We start from the raw sequence: 22,337 nt of genomic DNA, 5'->3' as shown, positions 1-22,337 counted from the left end.
GCAGTCCGACTTTATGGGAAGATGGATGGAGCTAAATACAGGACACACTAAACCTCCCGCACCTCGTGTTGGTATATAAAATAAAATACCAAGAAAATACGTAAAGTTTATGGTTGTAACGCAACATCTAGAAATGTTAAATAGAGATAACTAGCCACTATATGTATATTCTTTCTCACGCCATTAATATTTTGTTTTTATTTTATTTACAATGACAGAATTTTATTCAGTCTTAAGTAAATAAATACTTTCATTTGATTAAAGATAACTTTTCAGACAAGTTCTATGAGACTGGATAATGCTACACCTTTTTGATGTTGGTTATAGAAAAACTAGAACAAGGAGATGAAGAACTGCGTCCCTAACAGATGAATCGAAGCAATGAAAATAGAATCAAATCAAGGCAATCAGACATTCAAGTACTATTTTTATTATTTCCATACACCCACCACACCAAACATCCAAACTCTAATGCATAACAAATATTGTATTGCTTTTAAAATCTCTTTCCTTTTGACGTGACAAGCTTATATTAAAGATGCGTTTGTTTGCCGAGCCGAGCCGACCCTGGCAAACCTCAACTGTTGGCACTCTGCGTGTTCATCAAGTGGTTGTAAAAATATCTAGAAAGTACTAAGAAGAAATCAGAACTTAAAGTGTCCTAAAACCCTGCAAGAATATTGTCCCCAAAGAAACAATATGAAGCTAGAAAATAATCTATATAATACTCATAACAATCCATTTAACAGCTAATCAAAAACGTCGACATCAACAGATCGGTTTAAGAAAAAAAAAAAAAAGAAAGAAAGAATTTCAGTGTTAAAATAGTTTTCTCGGCTCAGGACAGTCAGTGCTAGAGAACACAAACTCCACAGAATATCATACATCACCATTTTATCCCATTAAATCCAAAAGAATCCGGTCCTCGGAGGAAGAGAAATGAGCACAACTGCTGAGTGGAGAGGCGAAGCTCTGCTAACGTTACAGTTTTCAGTCTTCTTTTTGTTCAGAGGTTGGGCCAAAGAGAGGATTAAACGCTCAGAACGGGGAGAGATGCGCTCTCTCTCGCCGTTACAGCAACAAAACAAAGTCTGTGAGGAGTTTAAAAGGTAATTCCTACTAGTAATCATAGCAATGTCTAGGTCCACCTTCTGAGGTCCTTTAGGTGAGGCTCTAGAGGCGCTTTGGCACAAGAAACAAAATCAAACCAACATTTGAACTGCATAGCAGCCCCCTTTAAGGCTTTCAGGTGCTAATAAAAACTAGGCAGATCTTTTCAGGAGAAAAAAAAATCCTTGATGAAATAAAAATAATTCCAGCATAATTCCTGGACATTATGGCTGATTGAACAGTTTAAAGATACTAAAACAAAACTTTGGGAAATCTTAACTATTAGGAGCTGGACTGGGTTTAGGCTGCAACGATGCCAAGCCTGCTGAGTCATGAATGTTGTTTGGAGTGTTTTTAGAGCTGCAAGATTCAAACGTTTATTCGGGTTTTAGGTTGTCAACTGGAGCGGTGCATTAAAAAAATAAAATAAAAATGGAGGCACTTCAGATGTGCACCGGCGGTGCAACGTGAAGCCACTTTAAATATAAGTCTGAGATACACCTTGATCCCAGAAAGCACTATTTAACAACCAGATTGATTAAAAAAACAACAACAAACATAAAAAAACCCAAGCTTTTTGCTCCAAGGAGGCATCCTCTTGATTCATCGCTACACCAGCCTGATGCTGAGGCTGTTAAACTAGAGCACTTATATAAATAAGTAAAAACAACTTTAATGGACCTGTCGTTAAAATCATGATCTTAAAAAATAAAACATGTGGTTTGATTGGAGCCATTTGGCTCAGGATGTCACACGAATCTCTGCAGGTGCTGGAAAAGCAAGACGAGACCTTTTGAAGGTTTAAATATCCGTTTGCTCCACCATTGGTCAGACACTAAATCGTCTTTGTCGCTATGAGGACGAACCTGTGGATCCCGCCTGTCCTGTTCTTAAATTACTCCAGATAACCGCGTGTCATTGAGAGCACAGCTTCCACAGGTAAAGACGACAGGTGTTTGGTTACAGAGCTACACGAAGGAGGGCAGGTGTCTGGGGGGGGGGGGGGGGGGGGGGGGGGGACACATAGGGAAGCGGTACGGCTCTTGTTTTGTTTTTAGCATCTTTATTTCATACGAATAAAAAGGTAAATGGTTGATTGGTCTGTCCAAAGGTGGCCCAAACTGCAGCTCAATTCTTTTAAATTTAACAGGATTAGCAAAAAAAAAAAAAAAAAAAAAATGTGAACATTTTCAAAAAACTATTTTATCTTTGAAAGGATAAAAATAAGTGGAATTAGTTTGTTGTAAATGTAATACCGGCCACAATAAAAATGCCTCTAAGGTACATTAACTTTGCTACCTTGGATTTCGTTGTAGCTTAAATTAAAGCACCTATCGTGTTTCTATTAACCTTTTAGAACGCGACTTTGACTAAACATACCAGTTGGTACGTTATCGACTCAAAATGCATTTTTCTCTCCAGAAAAAGTGGCTGGCGGAGGAAACAGAAATTAAAAAGAAGATTAAGATATACAAGACTTGACGTAGAGAGGAGTGAAAGCTGGCCCCTAAAAGGGAAGGCGTTTAAACACGAACAGTGGAGCTCTCCTTTAATTTCCTGCAGACCATCAGTGCCCGATTTTTGCTAAAATATTTTCCAGTTTCGGCTGTAAACGTGTCTCCATCCGTGCCTCGCGGTTTCAAGGCATCTCAGGTTCAAACCTCTTCATTGCCTCCCCTAATCAAAAAAAATAAAAATAAATCCTGTTTACTTGTTAGTGTGGAGTGCAGTTCATACATGTTAGCCATATTAGAGCGACTTATGTCTACTAGGAAAATAAAGCGCCAGTCAGTTCCAACACCACACCCACGTTAGGTCACTACGGCTGAAGGCACTGTTTAAACATGCGTCTACGTCCCTCCCCTTGGTGCTCCCCCCCCTCCGTTCCCGTAGAGGATCGATGTCTTCCTTGTCCGTCTTCAGCTTCATCTGCTCCTCGTCTTCCTCCTCTTCTGGAAGGCTTCTATAGCAGGGTGCAACGCTTTTTGGGCTTGATTTCTGGGGGCTCCAGTGCTGCCAGGATGGCCTCATCGAACACGTTCTTCAGTCCTCTCTGAAAGTGAGACATGGAGAGAAACATTTTATTTTTAAAAAAGTTGCGAATTGTGCACACAAATCCACGTTTTGGTGGACAGATTACTGGTAAAGGGGGATAAGAGTTCTCCTATGCCCGCTGCGATGCTAAACACCTTTCTATACCCACACATTGTATGTATTACCATACAGTTTACTGCATAAAAACACAGTAATAATAATAATAATAATAAAAAGGGTTTTTGTGTTTACTAATGACTCTGGAGTTGTTTGAAAGACTGCAACGGTCAGTTATAGCTTCCAGTTTTCTTTCATTTGTTGCAAAAAATGTTTCTGTTTCAAAGGAAGTCCAAATAAGAATGTATATTCAGCTATAACTTCTTTATTTAATAGCTCAGAGCCCCAGATATAAGCTAGGGCTGGACGATAATTCAATAACAAAATATAATCGATCAATGGACGTATATCGATGATAGAAAAAAAAAAAAAAGGGGTCAATAAAAAGTTCAATAGAATAACACTTTTTCTTCCTTTTGTATTCTAGCCAATCATGTAGGTTAATATTACAGTCCTTACATCCTCCCAACCAATCACAACGCAGACCCAGGAACCCTCCCCCATTTTTTTTAAGAATAAAGGATGAGTTTAAATCTACAAATAGGTCAACAGCATAAAATGGCCAGGGCTGCTCTTAAAATATATGTTTTGAATTTTTTGACAATTATCGACATCGATCAATATGATTTTTATTTTATCGATATGCTTTTTTTTCTATATCGTCCAGCCCCAGATATAAGATGATATTTCTGGAATCTGGAATCAGTGTGGAGCTCATATTACAGTCTAATTCTAAGGGGGAGTCATATTCTGAGAAAATAATTTTATTTTCTAAATGTCAAAATGTGCTTTAAATGCTCTGTTCAGTGTAGAATCATGCCGTTTCGGTTTGATGAGTGTGTTTTACATTTTGATCTAGAGATGATGGGATGTGGTTCAGACATATTAAACAGCTCAGTGGCGGTGACAGAACGCTCTAAAGCAGATGAGGACTTCAGCGTCATTAGCCGCTAGCCGGTCTCGAGATTCTCACATACAAATCATTCGTTTCCATCACTACCAAAAACCCAAAATGCTTCCACACAAACAATCTAAAGACGGTATCAGCTTCATTAATCCTGCTGTTGTAAAATGTCAGCCAGTTAACTCAAGAACTACTTTTCTTATTTCAGTAGAAGAGTTTTAAGAATAGATGTGAGGTGTTAAGCTAAAAGCTCACAACTTCATATCCCGGGCTCATAATCATAGCTTACACTTACTCATGTAATGATCACAACTAGTTAGCACTCTGTGAGCTTTTCCTCTCTTTTATAAGAAATATTGAGGCTTTTTAAAATCATAAGATTTCATAGAACGAGATATTGGTGTACACGCATGCTACATCATTAACATTTTTATTTAAAAAACAACAAGGTCGGCGTTAATAAAATATTGGATTTCTCAAAATACCTCCTGAAACTTAAATAGTGTCAGAAACTGTTTCTCTATTTTACTCAGTCACCTTACCGACATGCATTTTAAAGAAGTTACTAAACTTCTTCATCATTGCGTTCTTCCTTATCGATAGAGAAACAACAACAAAAAACAGAATAAAGCACACCGACTGTGCTATTTAAAGACACATCCAGGTGTTGCACAACGCAAATGTGATCATGCACAGCTCCCAGAAATGTGCGTTACATCCAGACAAGTCCTGTCTTGTGAAAGGTTTAAGGAAAGCACACAGAGTTACACTTAGAAAGTGGACATTGTAAGAAAAACACATTATTTTTTTCGCCTTTTTCTGCATATCTAATGATATAATCATATAGTCTGATATATCATTGAAAATACATGACTAACATATCTTGAGGAATACTTGGCGTTAGGCGCCGTTGTCAGGCCCCCCACTCCGTAAAACTGTAGATGTTTATACATGTTGCCAATGTCGCTGAACTTTTATAATAAATTCAAATTTAAAAGTACACAACTGAACGTTTACTGCATTTTTGCACCATTAATATTTTGCACTGTCAACATTGAACTTTTCAAATTAATGCCTTTTTTTGCACCATTATCTTTGCACTACAAACATGGTGGAACATTCTTCTGCACACTTTCTTTAAAAACTGTTTTTCTCCTGCACTGTTACGTTTTTATCACAGCTGCACTTTACACTGTAATGTTATTTTATTTCAATTGCAATCTCCTTACATTGTCGTAAGCTGTATGCAACGAAATTTTGTTTTGTATGCACTCTGTGCATAGAAAATGAATATAAAGTTTGTCTAAGTCTGAGTCTAAGTATACTAGACACGGACGTAGTTGCAGTATTCTGCAGAAACACAGGGGGGCAGGACTCAACATAACAGATGGAGATGCAGTGAAAGGAGAAAAAACGGTTGATGGCACAATTCCAAAATGGCCGCATGCAGCACTGTAAACAATCATGAAGAGTAATTGGTGTGTTTATGACAGCTAAAGAGAAATAAACTGAGGGCTAGAGATGTAGAAGAAGAAAAAGAAGAAGAAGAAGAGATGTCCATCTGTAGCATGGACAGGAAGACATGAAGATGGGGAAAAGACACTGTCTGTTTTTAAAAATAAGATAAAGAAAAACTTTGCCTTACTAAATTCTTTACATACTGTGGGTAGTTGTTATACTTAATTTACGCTGCAGTTGATGGAAATGGAAATCAAAATCCTTGTTTGTAGCCACAAACTTGGCCAATAAACTCACACCTGAACATATGCCAGTATTTTACATGTGCTGTTTTCAGTCACAATAAAATAGTAACAACATAGCATTTAAGAAAATAGTGCCGCTTCATTTTGAATCAGGGTTGCGCATGCGGTCCGTGCCAAGTTACAAAAATTCAGAAGTGTTCGGAAACTCGCGTGGCTGGGACAGCAGGATTGCGTCACCCTCGCGCCCTGTTCAATGCAGCGAGTGTCAACCAAGCTTAAGGTTTTTACAGTTTGGAAATCCTTTGCTTTCATGACCTATCACCTAAACCTTAATCTGCCAAGCCAGACTGATAACATGTAGCACTCTCCTAGTGCTGCACAACATCGTTCTGGGTCCGCTCCCATCGAATCCTTTCTGGGAGAGAAGTGACACTCGGCAGAAGTTTGTGAGCTGATTGGGCGAGGCGACACCTAGTGCCCGCCTGCCAAAGTTTGGTTTTAGCCAATCACGGCATCGAATGAAAACGTCACAAGCAGGTTCAAACATCTTTGCACAAAGCGCTTCTTCCTGTTTTTCTGTTAAACATGAAATCGTGGATTCTGACATGACAGGTGTGATCGCAGCAGCAGCTCGCCTGGATGTTTATCTTGGTTCGGCTGCGGGCTTGGAATCTCTTCCTTTTGTTCCAACCGTATGTCCCGCCTTAAACCATAATACTGAAACGTGATTGGCCGACTCGTTCTGGGTCACTTCTGGAACGGTTGAGCGGGATGAGATGGATTCTCGTGTGTTTGTTAACGCACAGCTACCGCGAGAGTTCAGCTTGCAGGCAAGGGTACCTAAACCTGACCAGAACCCAGACTCTTTACCCCAACCACAAGCACAACTCACATTTATTAAACTACAAATTAAATATATTTCATTGGCTTTTGAGGAGTTTTGACCCAGAAAAGATCTCGGGAAATTGTTTCCTCTGTGCAGGGATTAACTGGAAGTAATGTTATTTGTGGATCTGTGAAGGCTTTGGACTGGAAGGTCTTACAGTGGAGGTGAGTGTGCAGATAGATATAAATGCGTCCCTCTCTGTATACCTGCGTCAAAGCTGAGCACTCCACATATTTGACAGCTCTGAGATCCCGCGCCAGTTTCTCTCCGCCTTCAGAGCTAATCGGTCGTTGTTTGTTCTTGGCCAGCTTCTCCAAAGTGTTGTTGTCATCTCTCAAATCCATTTGAGTCCCAACCAGCAGGAAGGGCGTCCGTGGACAGTGATGCGAAATCTCAGGCACCCACTGTGAAAGAAAAAAGTTTCAGGTGAGCTGAAAGACTTTATGGTTATAGACAAAAATGTTAAGAACAACATGAGTGTTAAACTTAGATTCAGGTCTGGGTTTGTTCTGTTAGCACACACATCAAATTACTTGTCTTTTTAAACCTCCACATTTACCACTGTCTGTGGAATTGTTTTCAATAAGCCTCAAAACATATTTATTTTTTCTTGAATTAGCAAAACCTAAACCTGAGAGAAAAATTCAACCTTTAATAAATCAAGAGATTTCTATAGGAAGATACAGTTTTGCCTAAACTTGCCATATCAGCAGTACAATAAAATAATTTAAATTGCTAGAAAAAACTAGATTTGTGACAAATAAGGCTGGATTAGGACCTAAGCACAATATGCCACCCTGCAAAAAAAAAAAAAAAAAATTCAGAGAGCTGATTGCAAAATGAAAATATATTTCAAGGCATAATATTGTCTCTAACCAGTATTGATGGAAACACCTGGACTAATAAGCTAATTTGGTTCAGAATATTTTACTCATATTGGCCAGAGAGAACCTGGCTTTGGGTCGTCGGACTTGACTTTACTATTTACCATGGAACGCCTGAGACTTATGGCAAAATTTAACCTTAAAAAATTAACCAAGGTTACACAGCAGCTGAATGCAAATCTAATTCTTGGAGAAAAGTCATCATCCTCTGCATATTGAGGCTAAATCACTTCTATAAGCATTAGAAAGGAAATAAATCATTAAATTTGGCTGATGTACCAGTATTTAAAGCCAAACGTAGGACAAAAGGATAAAACATGTATCACAAAGTTTGGAGATCACCAGAAAAACAAGTTCTCTCCAGTTATATTTGAATAAATTCTGTGAAACACAATTTATTTGTAAAGTTAAGAGGAATGCCCGTTGCTACAGGTGATCATACCTTCTCTCTGACGTTTTCAAAGGAGGAAGGCGACACGACGGAGAAACAGACGAGGAAGACGTCGGTCTGTGGGTAGCTGAGGGGTCGCAGTCTGTCATAGTCCTCCTGACCTGCAGGGGGAGATAGAGGCATTTAAAACTAAAATAGTTCCATAGCAACAGACAGAAGGAAAAGCATACATCACTTAAAAAAATTAAAAACTACAAAATGTAAAGAAAAACATATGCAGATTTATAGTCACCTGCAGTGTCAAACAATCCGAGAGTGTAGGGCTCTCCTCCGATCATCACCGTCACGGCATAGTTATCGAAGACCTGGGCATGAAACAGGGTAGGAGATTAACCACAGACTTAAAAAAAAAAAACACTAAGAGGAAGTCTGAGTAAAAGGGAAGTGAAAATTATAGAAATAACAGGAAGAATACTGCTTACTCATTAGGCTGCTTGACTGAAATACATCTGTATGCAATGCTTAGATAAGGGGAAGGTAAATAAATTGATCTATACTATGAATATGTTAGGTTTACGTCGTGAAGTCATACCATATTGGAAAGGTGGACAAATAACTGACTGTAGAACTTCAGACCACTTCATTAACTGCAATCTGCATCTTTTTCTTTAACACCGAGCCCATTTGAAACATATTTAAGATGTTTTTATTCATCACAGATTAATTGGATTTTTATTGACCCCTCTTCCCCTCTTGGTCCAAACAAAATGCTGTTTCAGAAATGTATGTGATTAATAACTACAGCTGGCCGGAAGTTTATGACGAAGAAACTGGATTGTCGGCTAATGAATCATAGGGTTTTAAGAGATAGCGAGTGTGGAATTTAACATTTTTTGTATGAAGCATGTTTACAATCAGAATTTACAGTCAAAATAAACTCATCAAATTAAATGATGCAAAATAAAATAGCTGACCCCGAATCCTGAGATGATTAGAAATGCGACGCGCTCCTCATTGACCTTTACGTTTGCCAGAGCAGTTTTTGTGGCATTTTTTTTTTGGTTCTGGCTTCGGCACAGGAAGTCATGCTGTGACTCTACGTCCACTTATTTCATCAAGTGTGTGAAACTTTGACCAATGAATTACAACAACTGAGCTACTGGAATCACCGACTAAGTCTGAGGCGCAGGTGGCCTTTAAAAAGGTTGAGCATACAGACGAGGCTGTTTCTTTACGTCTCTGTGGGCGTTTCAGATACCTTGTCTCTATGGCGACATAAACAGACTTCCTGTTTACGTTTAACATGCCCTTTTGTCAGGTGGATTTGGTTTCTCCAACAAAGCCCCACCCTTAAGCAGCCACAAATCATGTGAGGCAGCCTTGGTGTCTTAACTGGGTTAAAGCTGTTTACGGCGGCTGTCCCCTTCGCAAGAGGTACGTCATAACAAAGTGAAGCTAAATGTTTTCGACTAAAGATTTTTTTGCTGGATTGCTTCTGGGCTGCCGTCCCTCAGCTCTACCTGTAACATGCGTGTTTGCGACATCAGCTCTTCAAACGTGGAAAGGAGCTGAAGCGGTGCTTGAACAAACGCCCAGCCCTGCCGCAGTCTGCTGTAGCCTGCAGACACTTGTTTGGCTGAAATAAAACCCCGTACGCACACAAAGGTTCCACGTAAACCGGACGGCGTGGATATTAGGAGACGCATCAAGTTGCTCTCAGATTTAAGTTGGAACTAATCTCTGATCTTCACTGAAGACGCTCCACCAGCTGGTCTGATTAAACCCGTTGGACGGTTTCAACAAACGCTGACGTGCTCCGACACTGATAACGTCTGTTTCACATACCTCCAAGGACTGACATAAAATCATATACATTTACATTATTTATATATATGACGACACCCGTAACACATGTAACAAAAAGGACCTAAATGGAGGCAGAAGCTTAACTGATGTAAAACAAAAACAGCGTTACGTGACTAATTCTAGCAAGAAAAATCGCCCTTTTTGATGTAAAACCCAGACATCTTAAAACAAAAAACAATGTATTTTAACTAGACTAGACTAACTGGATGCTTCATGTCTCTAAAGCCAGTCTATGCTGCCAGGAAGCGAATCAGCATCACTAAATCTGAGGCTGTGGTTCTCCACCTGAGAAAGGTGCGCTGCTCCCTCTGGGCTTTAAATCGGTCTCTGCCTCAAATGGATGAGTTTAGGTATTTTTTTCCGAGTGACAATAAGACGGAGAAGGAGATGGGTCAACATATCGGGGCTTCATTTGCACTAATAAAGGTCAGGTCTGTTGTGGTGAACAAAGAGCTCAGCTTAAAAGCAAAGTCCGTTTACAGTCCAGCCCCTTAACCTAATATTTGATCGTAAGTGAAGGAGGAATGAGATCCCAAGTCCAAATGGGCCAAAATGAGCGCTTTCTGTGGGCCAGAGAGAACAGGTCTTAGGCTTGGAGGGGCTGCATTAAGCAATAGAGACTGGATGAGGGGCTCAAAGTTGAGCCGCCGCTCTTCACCATCGTAAGATGTTGGTTATACAGTCGGAAGTTTTCCAGGCGGAGACCCCGGAATGGACAGCAAGTTCAGATTTATATTAGTTTTATTATTAAATACCATACCAACTTTATAAAGTGCTTAAAAACAGCCAACGGCTAAAACAAAGTGCTGTACATCACTACAAACTAAAAAACATTTATCAAAAAAAACAACATAAAAAGATAAAAGGAACAATAAAACCAATTTCAAAGAAAAAACTAAGTCACGCTAGAGGTAGAAGCCTAAATAGCAAATACTGGCTTTTAAGGCGAGTTTTAAAGGCAGGCAGCGAAGGAGCCGGCCTTATCTGCAGGAGCAGGTCAGTCCATAACTGAGGAGCGACAACAGAAAAGGCCCCCGGACCCTCTGAGCTTCCTCTTGGACCTCGGGAACCTCCAGGAGATGTGGTTCAGCTCATAGACATAATATAAGAGTAGACGCGTCATTGGGCGGGTTCTGCCTATGCTGCGATGCGTCAGGACGTCCGCCATCTTAAATGTGGCAAATCTGCAGTTACTCAGTCACTTAAACAGTATCAGAGGGACTTTAATCTCTGAATATACTTTGTATTCGTAGTATTTTTTTGTAATATTACAAGTTTATTTTCGTATCCCTTCATTCTCCTGAATTTATTCTCCTAAAGAATAAAAATATTTAAAATAATCTAACCTGGCCCTATTACTCCAGGAGTGAAATAATTCTGCAAACTGTGATTATTCTGGAAATGTTCCCCCTTAATTCTCATAATATGATGTTTTAACATAACATTATCACTTTTGTGTTTGTTTCTTTATTTTTACTTTATTGAACTAGGACTTTTTTTCCTCATATTATTAATTTTACCTCTTTAATACTCCCCCCAAAAGTCTGTTCCTAAAAGTTCACATGTGACACGGTTTTAGGAAATAATGAAGACCACAATGTTTAGATTTAACAAATTGATCCTTATATTCATAACACATACACACACACAAATATATATATATATATATATATATATATATATATATATATATATATATATATATATATATATATATATATATATATATATATATATATGTATGTGTGTGTGTGTGTGTGTATTTATTGCAGCACAGGAATGAGGCATCTTCTCTGATCCACGTTCACAATAACAGAACTCAACTTTTTTCTGCCACATACAATATGGCGGTGACGTTAACGTGCGAACCTGCGCCCTATGACGCGTCTACGTATATATGTCTGTGGTTCAGCTGACCTGAGGAACTGAGAGGTGAGTAGGGATGAAGAAGCTCAGAGGTGCGGCGGGGAAAGGTCATTCAAACACCTAAAAAAAAAATAAGAACTCTAAAACGTACAGGAGCCAAAGGAGTGAGGCCAGAAAGACTGATTCACTCCAACATAGAGTCCATTACAGTAATCCAGGCGGGATGCAACAACAGCAGGGATTACTGTTTCAAGGAGTTGTCTTGACCGAAAGGATTTCAATTGTGCCAGCTGTGATTAAAACCATGAGCTAACAAAGGCTCTGATCTGACCTAATTTAAAATCATTGCCTAACTTAAATTATTACATGTAAAGCAAATTAACCTCGTCTGTGTGAAGACCTGCTTCAGGATTTAAACTATTTAAAAAAAAGTCAAAACCTAAAAGAACACAAAAACTCCTATGTTATCTACATAGGTAATAAATTACTGTTAGACTTCTGTAAATTGTGACCCAATCTTCTAACAGTGATATTAATTATCATCTTTATTTGTCATTGCAACATACATTCCAATGAAACTTGTCCTTTGCTCAGGGAGCCAGGGTGGCAGTCTGTGGGAGTTGAACCCAGAACCTTCAGGGCAAAAACGCAAGCCATTAGTCCCCCAACTACAGATACATTTCAGTTTCCATCTTTAGATATTCTGATTTATGGATGTGCAATTCTTCTATTGCTTTCTAGAGGTCTTTCTATTTTATATTTGACACATGTTAATGTATTTATATATAATTTTCCCAAGTCCTTTGATTATCTTCACTCAAAAATATATTAACAAGATAAAAAACTACTTATAGATATATTTTTTAAGATTTTTGTCTTTTTAATTTTTAAGCATTGATGCATTTCTGTTTCTACCAGCTCCTTTTAAATAAAACAGACATGCATAATGAGGCACCTACTCCCTACAGACTTGCGCTCGGCCAATAGGTGAGAAGGTGATCTTGATTTTTTTCCCCTGCTCATTTATGACTTTAAAAACAAGCTAACCTAAAAAGAATATAGTCGACAAAAGATTTGAGAACAGCAAAGAGGAAAACAGGAGAATATCATTTCTTTGAGGGTAATACATTGACCTATTTTGGTGTTATTGCATCATTGTTTCCAAAGGCCACAAATTAGCATTACTTCAGTTCAGGAATCTGAATTGGAACGACAGCCTGAGGTGAATCACGCTGACATGCACGGACAAAAACAGGCAGAAGGAAACAGAGTAGTGGGGCGAGGCAAGGGAAATATGTAGACTTCAGTAAAACACAATCCAAGCAGGGATACTCGCTGGGCTTGCACTGTATTTATACTCATCTAACTTGATCTCAACAGAACAGTTATCTAGTAAAGTTAACTTGAACTACAAACAAAAAACCCAGATAGACAACGCCCCGCATAAATATGCACGCCACTTGAACCTTTCTAGGTTTTGTCCTTTCAGAACTCCAACTTTCAATCTATTTAAGTGGGCAGACCAACACACTGTTACACGTAAATAAGAAGTGGAAGGAAAACCATTGCAGGCTTTCAGTAGTATTTCCAGATAAAAATCTAAAAATGTGCCACGAGTATGACGTGCAGAGTTAGTTTGACCTATTTTCAGATGACGGTTTGAACGAAGATCTGTGAGACGTTAACAGCTTGACACGGTCTTCAATAATCTATGCCCACTCCACAGATTTCCTACTGACCTGTCCAGACCTGGTCTAAATGATGCGGCTTGTTCAGCGTTGTTCTATAACAACCCGCTGAGGTCTTCATCAGCATCTTTATTCATTAAATAGTTCCAATTATTAGATGCCTCGAGGCAATTGGAAGCAACTGGATTTGATTTAGGGGTTTACGAAATGTCGATGAAAAATGATACATGAATGTTTTGTGCTATGCAAAATGTAGAAAAAGGTCAGGTGATGTGAATATTTAGTAACTGTGCTGGAGTTACCAACGCCTGGAAACAATCCCATCAAAAACAGACACAGCAAGAAAGAATGGATATGAAAGGCTCGCCATCTACGCTGATGACGTTTAGATAGTATTGTGTGTAGCCTGTGGCCAGAAATGGCACTATGTGAAAACTAAAGACAAGTCTAACAAGTCAGTGAGTTCTAGAAGAATGAACTATTGCAGAGGAATTGCCTTCTGGAGGAGACTTCCTGTCTTTCTCCTTGATTTCTTATTGCGGTGATTGTCAGCTGACTAACAGGAAACAACAGAGCAAGAAGCCGCAACAACACAATGAATCAAAGAGGAAACAGGAGGTTTGCTGCAGTTGCTGTGACGAATCTGTTGGCAAGGCTACAGCTGCGGGGTGTCCGCTTTTAAGGCTGGGGAGCGAGCGGCAATATTGGAAACCGCACAAATGTGCACTTTTGACTTTGTTCAGAAGTTTTCCTCATTTATCCTGGAGGCTAACGGACGTTTGTATCAAAACTTTAGCATACAGTGGAAAGAAAAGGTTGTTGTCAATAAGAGGATGACAGGCAGGAAGAGGATGTTGTGCATGCGACGCAAACGCTAACAATAAAAATAGTAACGCATGAACAAAATACAAATAAGATTAAACTAACTGGAGAGATCTAAGAAAGTGGCATATGAAATAAAGATGTAACTTTATGGGAAATAAGGGACGAATAGGAAAGACGGAAACAGGCTGGAGCTGAGTCATCGTTGCTGGTTCTGCAAACTTCTCATTAGATTGTGTTAAGAGGTAACAGGAAAAGAAGCTGCCGTTAAACTAGATGTTTTCAGCTCAGGTTGCTAACCAATAAGTAGCTCAGCTTTTCTACCCAAAACCAGAGTTTGCATCAACAGCAGACCATCTGAACCACATTTTGCATAAAGCTGCAGAACTCTGGGGTTCTGTTAATCAGCAGGATGCCGCTACAACACTGACAAACAGTATAAGCATGACTGATTTATTAAGATACAATAAATTGTCACCAAGCGGAGTTTTAACATTGATATATTGATATGAATTATTTACAAGTCACACAGAATTTTGAGATTATATGTCCAAGATTGAGTGTAAACTATGCTTTCCAAAATCAATATCCTGAAATAAAAACCAGTTTCCATAAGAATAACGAATGAAACATGTAATGAAGTTTTGATCTTGCCCATCAGACTGTCATACAATAGACAACAGTCCTGCTGTATGACAGAGTGTGTGTGTGTGGGGGGGGGGGATTGAGCTTGCAAGCACCATCAAATTGAAACAAGAGCACTAGAAAAGAGCTCATAATTTTTTTTTAACTAACAAGCGCAGCCATTTAACCGCTCTCACGTATTTATGCGGACGTTCAGGTAGGCAGAGTAGGGCCGGGTGATCATTTAATAACGATATATATTGATTGATAGACGTGTGGTAGGAAAAAAAGAAAAAAAAAGAAAAAAAAGAAAAGTTTTCCTTCCTTTTGCATTCCAGCTTATCGTTTAGGTCAATACCACAGTCACTACATCCTCCCAACCAATCACAGACGCAGAACTAGGAACTCTCCGTCACCAAGCTCCGCCCCCTTTAAAGAGGTCAGATAGTGCGTGATGTTTTTTCTTTTTAAAAAACGTGTAGTTAAAGCAAAAAGTTGGTTGAATGAAGGGTTCAGTTTGAATTCAGTGCAACTTGTGTGTTTTTTATTTAACACTAGGCCATGAAGCAACAGCATAAAGTGGACAGGGCTGCACTCAATATCGGTTTTGAAATTTTTCCTAACTTTTCCTAACAATCGATTTCGATGAATATGATTTCTATTTTATCAATATGCTTTTTTCCCCCCATATCGTCCAGCCTTAGCACAGAGCTCAGCTGTAACGACCGCGGTCAGACGGAGAACTGCTCGGCAGGAGGAAGTCTTCACATCGCTCTGTTTTACACTGAGCTCGACCCACTGAGCTGCTCCAATTTTAGCAAACAGACGGAAGGACGCGTTGGACACCGATAGGTGCGCGGGGGCTGCCTGCTGGAGGAAAACTAAAATACTAGGAGCTCCACCAGGGTTGCCAGATCTGAGTAAAAAACAACGTAAAAACCCACCCAGCCCATATCTTAATCTCTCTTGAACTCATGTAAAAAGCGAAGAAGAATTACAGACATAATAGAGAACACAACCGCACCAAAGTAAATAAATAAATAAACATTGCACACACAGGCTCCACACAAAATGTCAATCAGGCAACCGAATAACCTACAAACACAAGATCATGTCCCCGTTACATTGTCACACCAAGCGCAGCATTTTTTTTTTTTTTTTAATCAATAGTCTCCCCAACATGGGTTGTCAATCTAACTTACGGCAATGAACAGGATCAAAACTAACCTGCGAAACAAACGTCAGGAGAGCGACTGGCTGCATGCTTGAGAATGAGCTCTGGAGCATTTCTATTCACGCAGGCCTTGGGTTGTTTTCAAACCGAAGAAAGACGAATAGCTCGGCCAGAAACTGTCAATTTTGTAAATAGTTTTACGATTGAAAATTTAAAATGTGAATACCTGCATTATTTCAATGTTATGTTGGTATTGAGGACTTCTGTAATAAACAGACTTCATAACCCTTTGAGTAGTTTATTCTGAACCCGCTCATCAGGCACCATGCCACGCTGCACTGCCTACCACCACGAGTACATTCTCAATCTATGGGAAACACGTAAAGGACTCACTAAAAAAATAAAATAAATAAAAAGGTGGAAAGGCCTGGAGCTCACTGATTTTTAGCTGTATTGTGCAAAGTTCTCACTCATTTTATTTGAAAATGAAACATCTGCTAAAAACTAACAGTGAGCTGTGCTATTAAGATCAACTTAGCCCGACTCTTTCAGTTCACCACAAAGGCTGCGGTTCTGGTAGAAGCTCTATTTGTTTTATGTTTTCTCAGCCCTGGCAGGGTAAACAAGAGTCCCGTCCTGTGTGACAGGAAAGAGCGTTAAAGCAAAAAAAACCCCAAAAAACACCAATGTTTACTCACGGTTGGGACGTATTCAGAGGGAAACTTGTTGGTGGTGTACGAGATGAGCAGGCAGGTCTTCCCCACGGCACCGTCACCCACTACCACACACTTTATGGTCTGCATCTGAGGAGGAGAAATGGAGCGCGTTACCCAGGAAAAAAGAACCGGACAGCAGCGAGTTCAGGAAGTCCTCCACACGCAAACAAACTCAGCCCAATGACCGGTGTAGCGTAGCGTCACGCTAACCCCCGCTAGCGTTAGCTTACCCTGACCGGTTAGGTGTCTGCCTGCGTGAGCTGCTACCCTGACTGCTGAAACCTGAAAGTTTTTTGTTGTTGTTTTTTTATGTTGATAGGAATCACAAGAGCAGCAACTTTTCACATTTATATTTTTAAAAGCAAACGTCGAAAATCACGTGTATCTGTTTCCTTCCACATTGCAGTTAAGTGCCACGTCATGCCAGTGCGTCGTGTGAAATGCCAATAAACTCTGATTAAGATTGTGAAATGTGAAAAACCTCAAGGGGTGTGAAAATTTTTTTTTTAAAGGCAGAGGAAAGTTTCTAAAACTTTGTCGGCTTTTTATCTTTTAAATGCCTTCTATTTTATCTTAAATAGCGGCTGACAAATCAGACTATCTTAAGATTAGTACCCAGCTAACTTAAGGATGATTGTTGTGACGCGTATTTTTGGCCTAGCAGCTTAAAGATCCATATTACAACTAGGGCTGTGCATAAAAATCGATGCAAAGATTAATATCAATGTTTTTAAAAACAATTTAATATTGATATTCTACCTCCCAACCACTAGGGGGCGTTATTACAGTGTGCCATTACTGTTCACAGCGAGGATGTGCAAGTGAGACGAATTTGCGGAATGGAGGACAGGATTTTAGAAGCTCCTTTGTCCCTAAAAATCAGACGTTTGGGCACATTTTTGGTTTCTGTGATACGTTAAATGCATTGAACCAAATGGTCTTTATTTTTCTGTTAATATGTCAGTGTTCAATAAATCAAACATAAATATAATATTTGGATGGTTTTGTTGATTGAATGACTTTGAGCATTAATTTGAAAGTAATAAATATCCATATTGGAGTCAAATCAAATTAAGCGGAGCTGGTGGTTCCTAGAGTCACTAAAAGTAGAATGGGAGGCAGATCCTTTAGCTATCAGGCTCCTCTCCTGTGGAACCAACTCCCAGTTTTGGTCCGTGAGGCAGACACCCTGTCTACTTTTAAGACTAATCCTAAAACTTTTCTTTTTGACAAAAATTATAACTAGTGGCTCATGTTACTCTCAGCTACCTTTATAGTTTTACTGCTATAGGCTTAGGCTACTGGAGTATATCAGGATCTAATTTTCTCACTCTATTGAGTTCTACTGTTCTTCAATTATGCATTATGTGTTGTCATTTCTGCTTTAACTTTCTGTTCTCTCTCTTTTCTCTTCATAGTAGGTACACCTGGTCTGGCGTTCTGTTAACTGTGACATGATCCAGAGAAGACGGCTCACCCGCTACTACCATCTAATGTAGAACAGATTACTAGATCAATGTGTGCTTCTGTGCTTTTTTGTTTCTCTTGTTGTGTCTCTGTTCTGTCTTCTGTAACCCCAGTCGGTCGAGGCAGATGACCGTTCATACTGAGCCCGGTTCTGCCGGAGGTTTTTTCCTTCCCGTTAATGGATGGTTTTTCTTCCCACTGTCGCTTCATGCTTGCTCAGTATGAGGGATTGCAGCAAAGCCATGTACAATGCAGATGACTCTTCCTGTGGCTCTACGCTTCCCCAGGAGTGAATGCTGCTTGTCGGGACTTTGATGCAATCAACTGGTTTCCTTATATAGGACATTTTTGACCAATCTGTATAATCTGACCCAATCTGTATAATATGATTGAACTTGACTTTGTAAAGTGCCTTGAGATGACATGTTTCATGATTTGGCGCTATATAAATAAAATTGAATTGAAATTGAATTGAATTAAATCGAGAATCGTATTGTATCGGCTCATCCTAGATGATACCCAGCCATAATTACAATTATAATTGACCTTCATAATTTACATGCCCAAATGGATGACTACATACCTGGAGGAAAGAAAACCCCGCCCTTCTGCTTACCGTCAGCCTGACAACAACCTTGAGCCATAAAGTTTGCATGCATGACAGGAATGCCAAGAGCAGGAACTGAGCGCTTAGAGCGGTAGATGGAAACAGTGGCGACGCTGTCCATCGGTGTTTACCGACGAGAGAACCTGTGACCGCCCAGACGCTCAGCAGCTAGCATAGCCAGGCTGCTGGTTCATTAGCAGGGACAATAGCACAGGGCTACCGGGGCTGCCACTCCATCACTGGCTCTTTTGTTTGGGCCACTTTGGCCGTGCGCAGCGTCCGGCTGAACTCTGATGAGTCAGGGACACGGTAACAGGCTGCAGGAACGGCGACACTGGTTATGTGAGGGAAACATTCCTCGCTGCTAATTCGTATTCACATGGAAACAACTATGGACAATTACTGGCGAGCATGGTCCTTCTTGTTGCACACACACGCTGTTATCAGGGATTATCAAGCCGGTCCTGTTTGGCAATCAGCAGCCTTGACAGATTCAGCACATGACGAGAGTTTTAGTTTTTTTTTCACTTTCAGATTAAGCCACCCTGAAATTGTTGTTTTTTTTAGCATCAAATTACACTGTATAACAACATAAAACAAGGGGTCTAAAACCATTTAAAAATTAGTAAGAACAGGAGAAGTGTTTTCATTCTTTACTAATCTGCTCTATCACAGGTTCCTCCATAACACTAAGAATGCCTCCTACTGAAAAGGGGGAAATAATCCCTAAGGCTTTAGATCACGGGTTACTAACTGCAGTCCTCGAGGGCCGGTGTCCTGCAACTTCTTAGATCTGCCTCTGCTTCAACACACCTGAGTCCAGTAATTGGGTCGTTAGCAGGACCCCGGAGAAATCGACTGCCTACCGAGGAGCTCATTCGGCCTTTTGGTTCAGGTGTCCTGGACCAGGGTCACGTCTAAAAGCACAGAGGACGGAGGCCGTGTTCTGTATGCTACGTTAGCCGTGGCTGAATTTTAGATTTAGCTGAGAGGACTGGACTGCAACCATTCCCACTTATCATGCGCAAAGCAAGAATTGTCAAATAATGACACAACATATTTTATTAATTGCAATTTATACCCACGTCTTACAGAATTTACCTAACATTTAGGCAAAATACAATATTAATACATGTAACAACCCAGCGCAAGATTAAAATCTTAAATATAATTTAAGATTACCCATTTTTATGTCAAAATAACATCTCAGCCTTTGCTAATGATGTCAACTATAATTTTCTTAATCCTACAAAGTTAACAACAAACTGGCCAGAGATCAGATTTCCACTCTTTCGGCTCTGGGCGGTGGTAGGCAGTATAAATAATGAAAATCGGATCCGGTATCAGCCCGATTGGCAGGATTCTACCACGAGGTGTCTGAGTTGGATTTGTCATTTCAGGCAAAAACTACAAATCCCTCAAAAAAAACACACATTATATAAATAATTATGTCAACAGAAACACTTCTGGTTGAGAGAGGCATTAAAAAAAGAAATCAACCAATCAATTGTTTATTTACTCACCTTTCCTCAGCCAATATAGGTAAACAAAGTGTTTTACAAATAAAACAATCAATAAAACATAAAGAGATATACAAAACAAAGGACAAATCTAAAATAGGCAAGAAAGAAAATCAGGAATAGAATATCCTACATAAAAGAATACTTGCATTTATACAACCAGGTCTCTTAAGCTTTGTAATAGTGGTTGTTAAACCAATTAAATCTGTGATCATAGGCAGGCTAGTGACTTCTGCCTTATAATCACGTTTTATTTATTAAACTGTAATTTAAGAATTTAATCGCAAACCTGCCAGGGATTTAGCCTCTATGGTTAAACACGATGGACCGCAGAACTCATGTTAACTCACTTCAGACTTTTAAATGAGTAAAGTAATAAAGCAAGGTAAACATGGGAAGAAAATAATAGTGTTCAGTGGGACAAAACGAGCAGAGACGTTTAAACGAAGACACTTTCATTTTGTGTACGATGGAAAGAAAACTAAAACAAAACCAGAACTAGTGACTAAACCTATCGTTATTTCTCAAACAAACCCCCCCAAAAAGTTACACCTGACGTCATATTCTTCAAGTTTTCTTCTAAAACCTGTTAAAAACATTTAAACGATTTAGACTGAGATACATTTCACCGAGAGTTTGTCACTTCCGCATATAAAGCAGACCTGAACACTCATCACCGGCTCAACAGCCATGATGTTAACCTATAGAGATAAAACCAGATACATATAAAAACAGGGCGTAAATTCCTGTTGAAGCCAGTTTTAAAACGAAACTAATATTTAACTGGATATTCACGTTAAATTTAGCTAATCTCACGTAAACTAAACCCATTGACCACGACCGACATTAGACGTTTCAAATAAACAAGTCAAAAAATAAAACAAATAAAGACCAGAAGGAAAGAAAGAAATGTTTAAAATTATACATAAAAGTGTAAATAATAATAATAAAAAGGGCTCAGTCCACAAACAACAGCCCTGGTTTACCAGCGGACTCCTACCTCTTGGCTAACCCTGGGCACAGATTTAACATCGCTGCTAGCATAAAGTTAGCCAAAGGAAGTAGTTTGTTTTGACAGCTGCGGGGTGGCAGAATTAGCTTTTAACAGATTCGTTGTTACCGCTGTTATAGTAGAAAGGGTCAAGCTAAAAGTTGGAGTTGTTTCCTTGACTATAGATCATCGTTTAGATCCGGTAAACAACTGTTTTTTTCGTTAAGCTGACAGCTCCTACCTTGTCCGCTCACCGTCGCTGGAGTGTTCCGACTGGTGTGGTGGTGCGTTCAATTGCTTCCTGGAAACCCCCCTTCCTCCTTTACGGGTGATCGGAAAAATGAATTAGGTTGTGTTCAGGCACGTCTAGAACTCCTCTGAGTACTTTCACAACCGGATGTATTACACCATCTGCGTTACATTAGTTTAGTTTCAGATTTTATTGAATTGTTTAAATTTATTATTATTATTGTTAATAATAATAATAATAATAATAATAATAATAATAATAATAATAATAATAATAATAATAATAATAATAATAATAATAATAATAATTATTATTATTATTATTATTATTATATGTAAATCAGCACCTTTTCAAAAATGAAGAAACATATTAAGAAAAAGGTGGTGAAGATTCTCAGTCATCCGGGTCATGGTCATTCCAAAAAAAGTTAAAAAACGAAACACTTTTTTTTTTTTAAGTTTGATGACGTTTCGCTTCTCATCCAGAAAGCTTTCTCAATTTAAAATGTCTGGAGTAGTGTGGAGCAACTCACACATTTACAGATTTGTTTACACATTTTCAAATCCCACTGCACACACACAAATCGAGATACAGACACACATCTCTCCACACACATTTGCAAATGTTAAAGCTACTATTTTGCCCCCATACATCAGGTATTACATATGATAGAAAACATACATAAACTTTAACTTTAAACCAGTCATTATCAGTTTA

The 22,337-nt window shown here is 39.2% G+C and overlaps 1 protein-coding gene across 1 annotated transcript; it reads right to left on the bottom strand.

Moving 5' to 3' along the window:
- Positions 1-410: 410 nt before the first annotated feature.
- Positions 411-21,706, bottom strand: LOC105934100 (cell division control protein 42 homolog). Its single transcript, XM_012873944.3, has 6 exons — positions 21,612-21,706; positions 16,768-16,872; positions 8,322-8,394; positions 8,081-8,190; positions 6,961-7,158; positions 411-3,163 (listed from the first exon to the last, which is right to left on the bottom strand). The coding sequence occupies exons 2-6, from the start codon at positions 16,870-16,872 to the stop codon at positions 3,074-3,076; spliced, it is 576 nt and encodes a 191-aa protein (XP_012729398.1). The 5' UTR covers positions 21,612-21,706; the 3' UTR covers positions 411-3,073.
- Positions 21,707-22,337: the final 631 nt, after the last annotated feature.

The sequence above is a fragment of the Fundulus heteroclitus genome, chromosome 13 (genome assembly GCF_011125445.2).
Source record: "Fundulus heteroclitus isolate FHET01 chromosome 13, MU-UCD_Fhet_4.1, whole genome shotgun sequence".
Taxonomy (NCBI): domain Eukaryota; kingdom Metazoa; phylum Chordata; class Actinopteri; order Cyprinodontiformes; family Fundulidae; genus Fundulus; species Fundulus heteroclitus.
The sequence above is the reverse complement of the archived record's forward strand: the minus strand, read 5'-3'. Positions and strand labels throughout refer to the sequence as shown.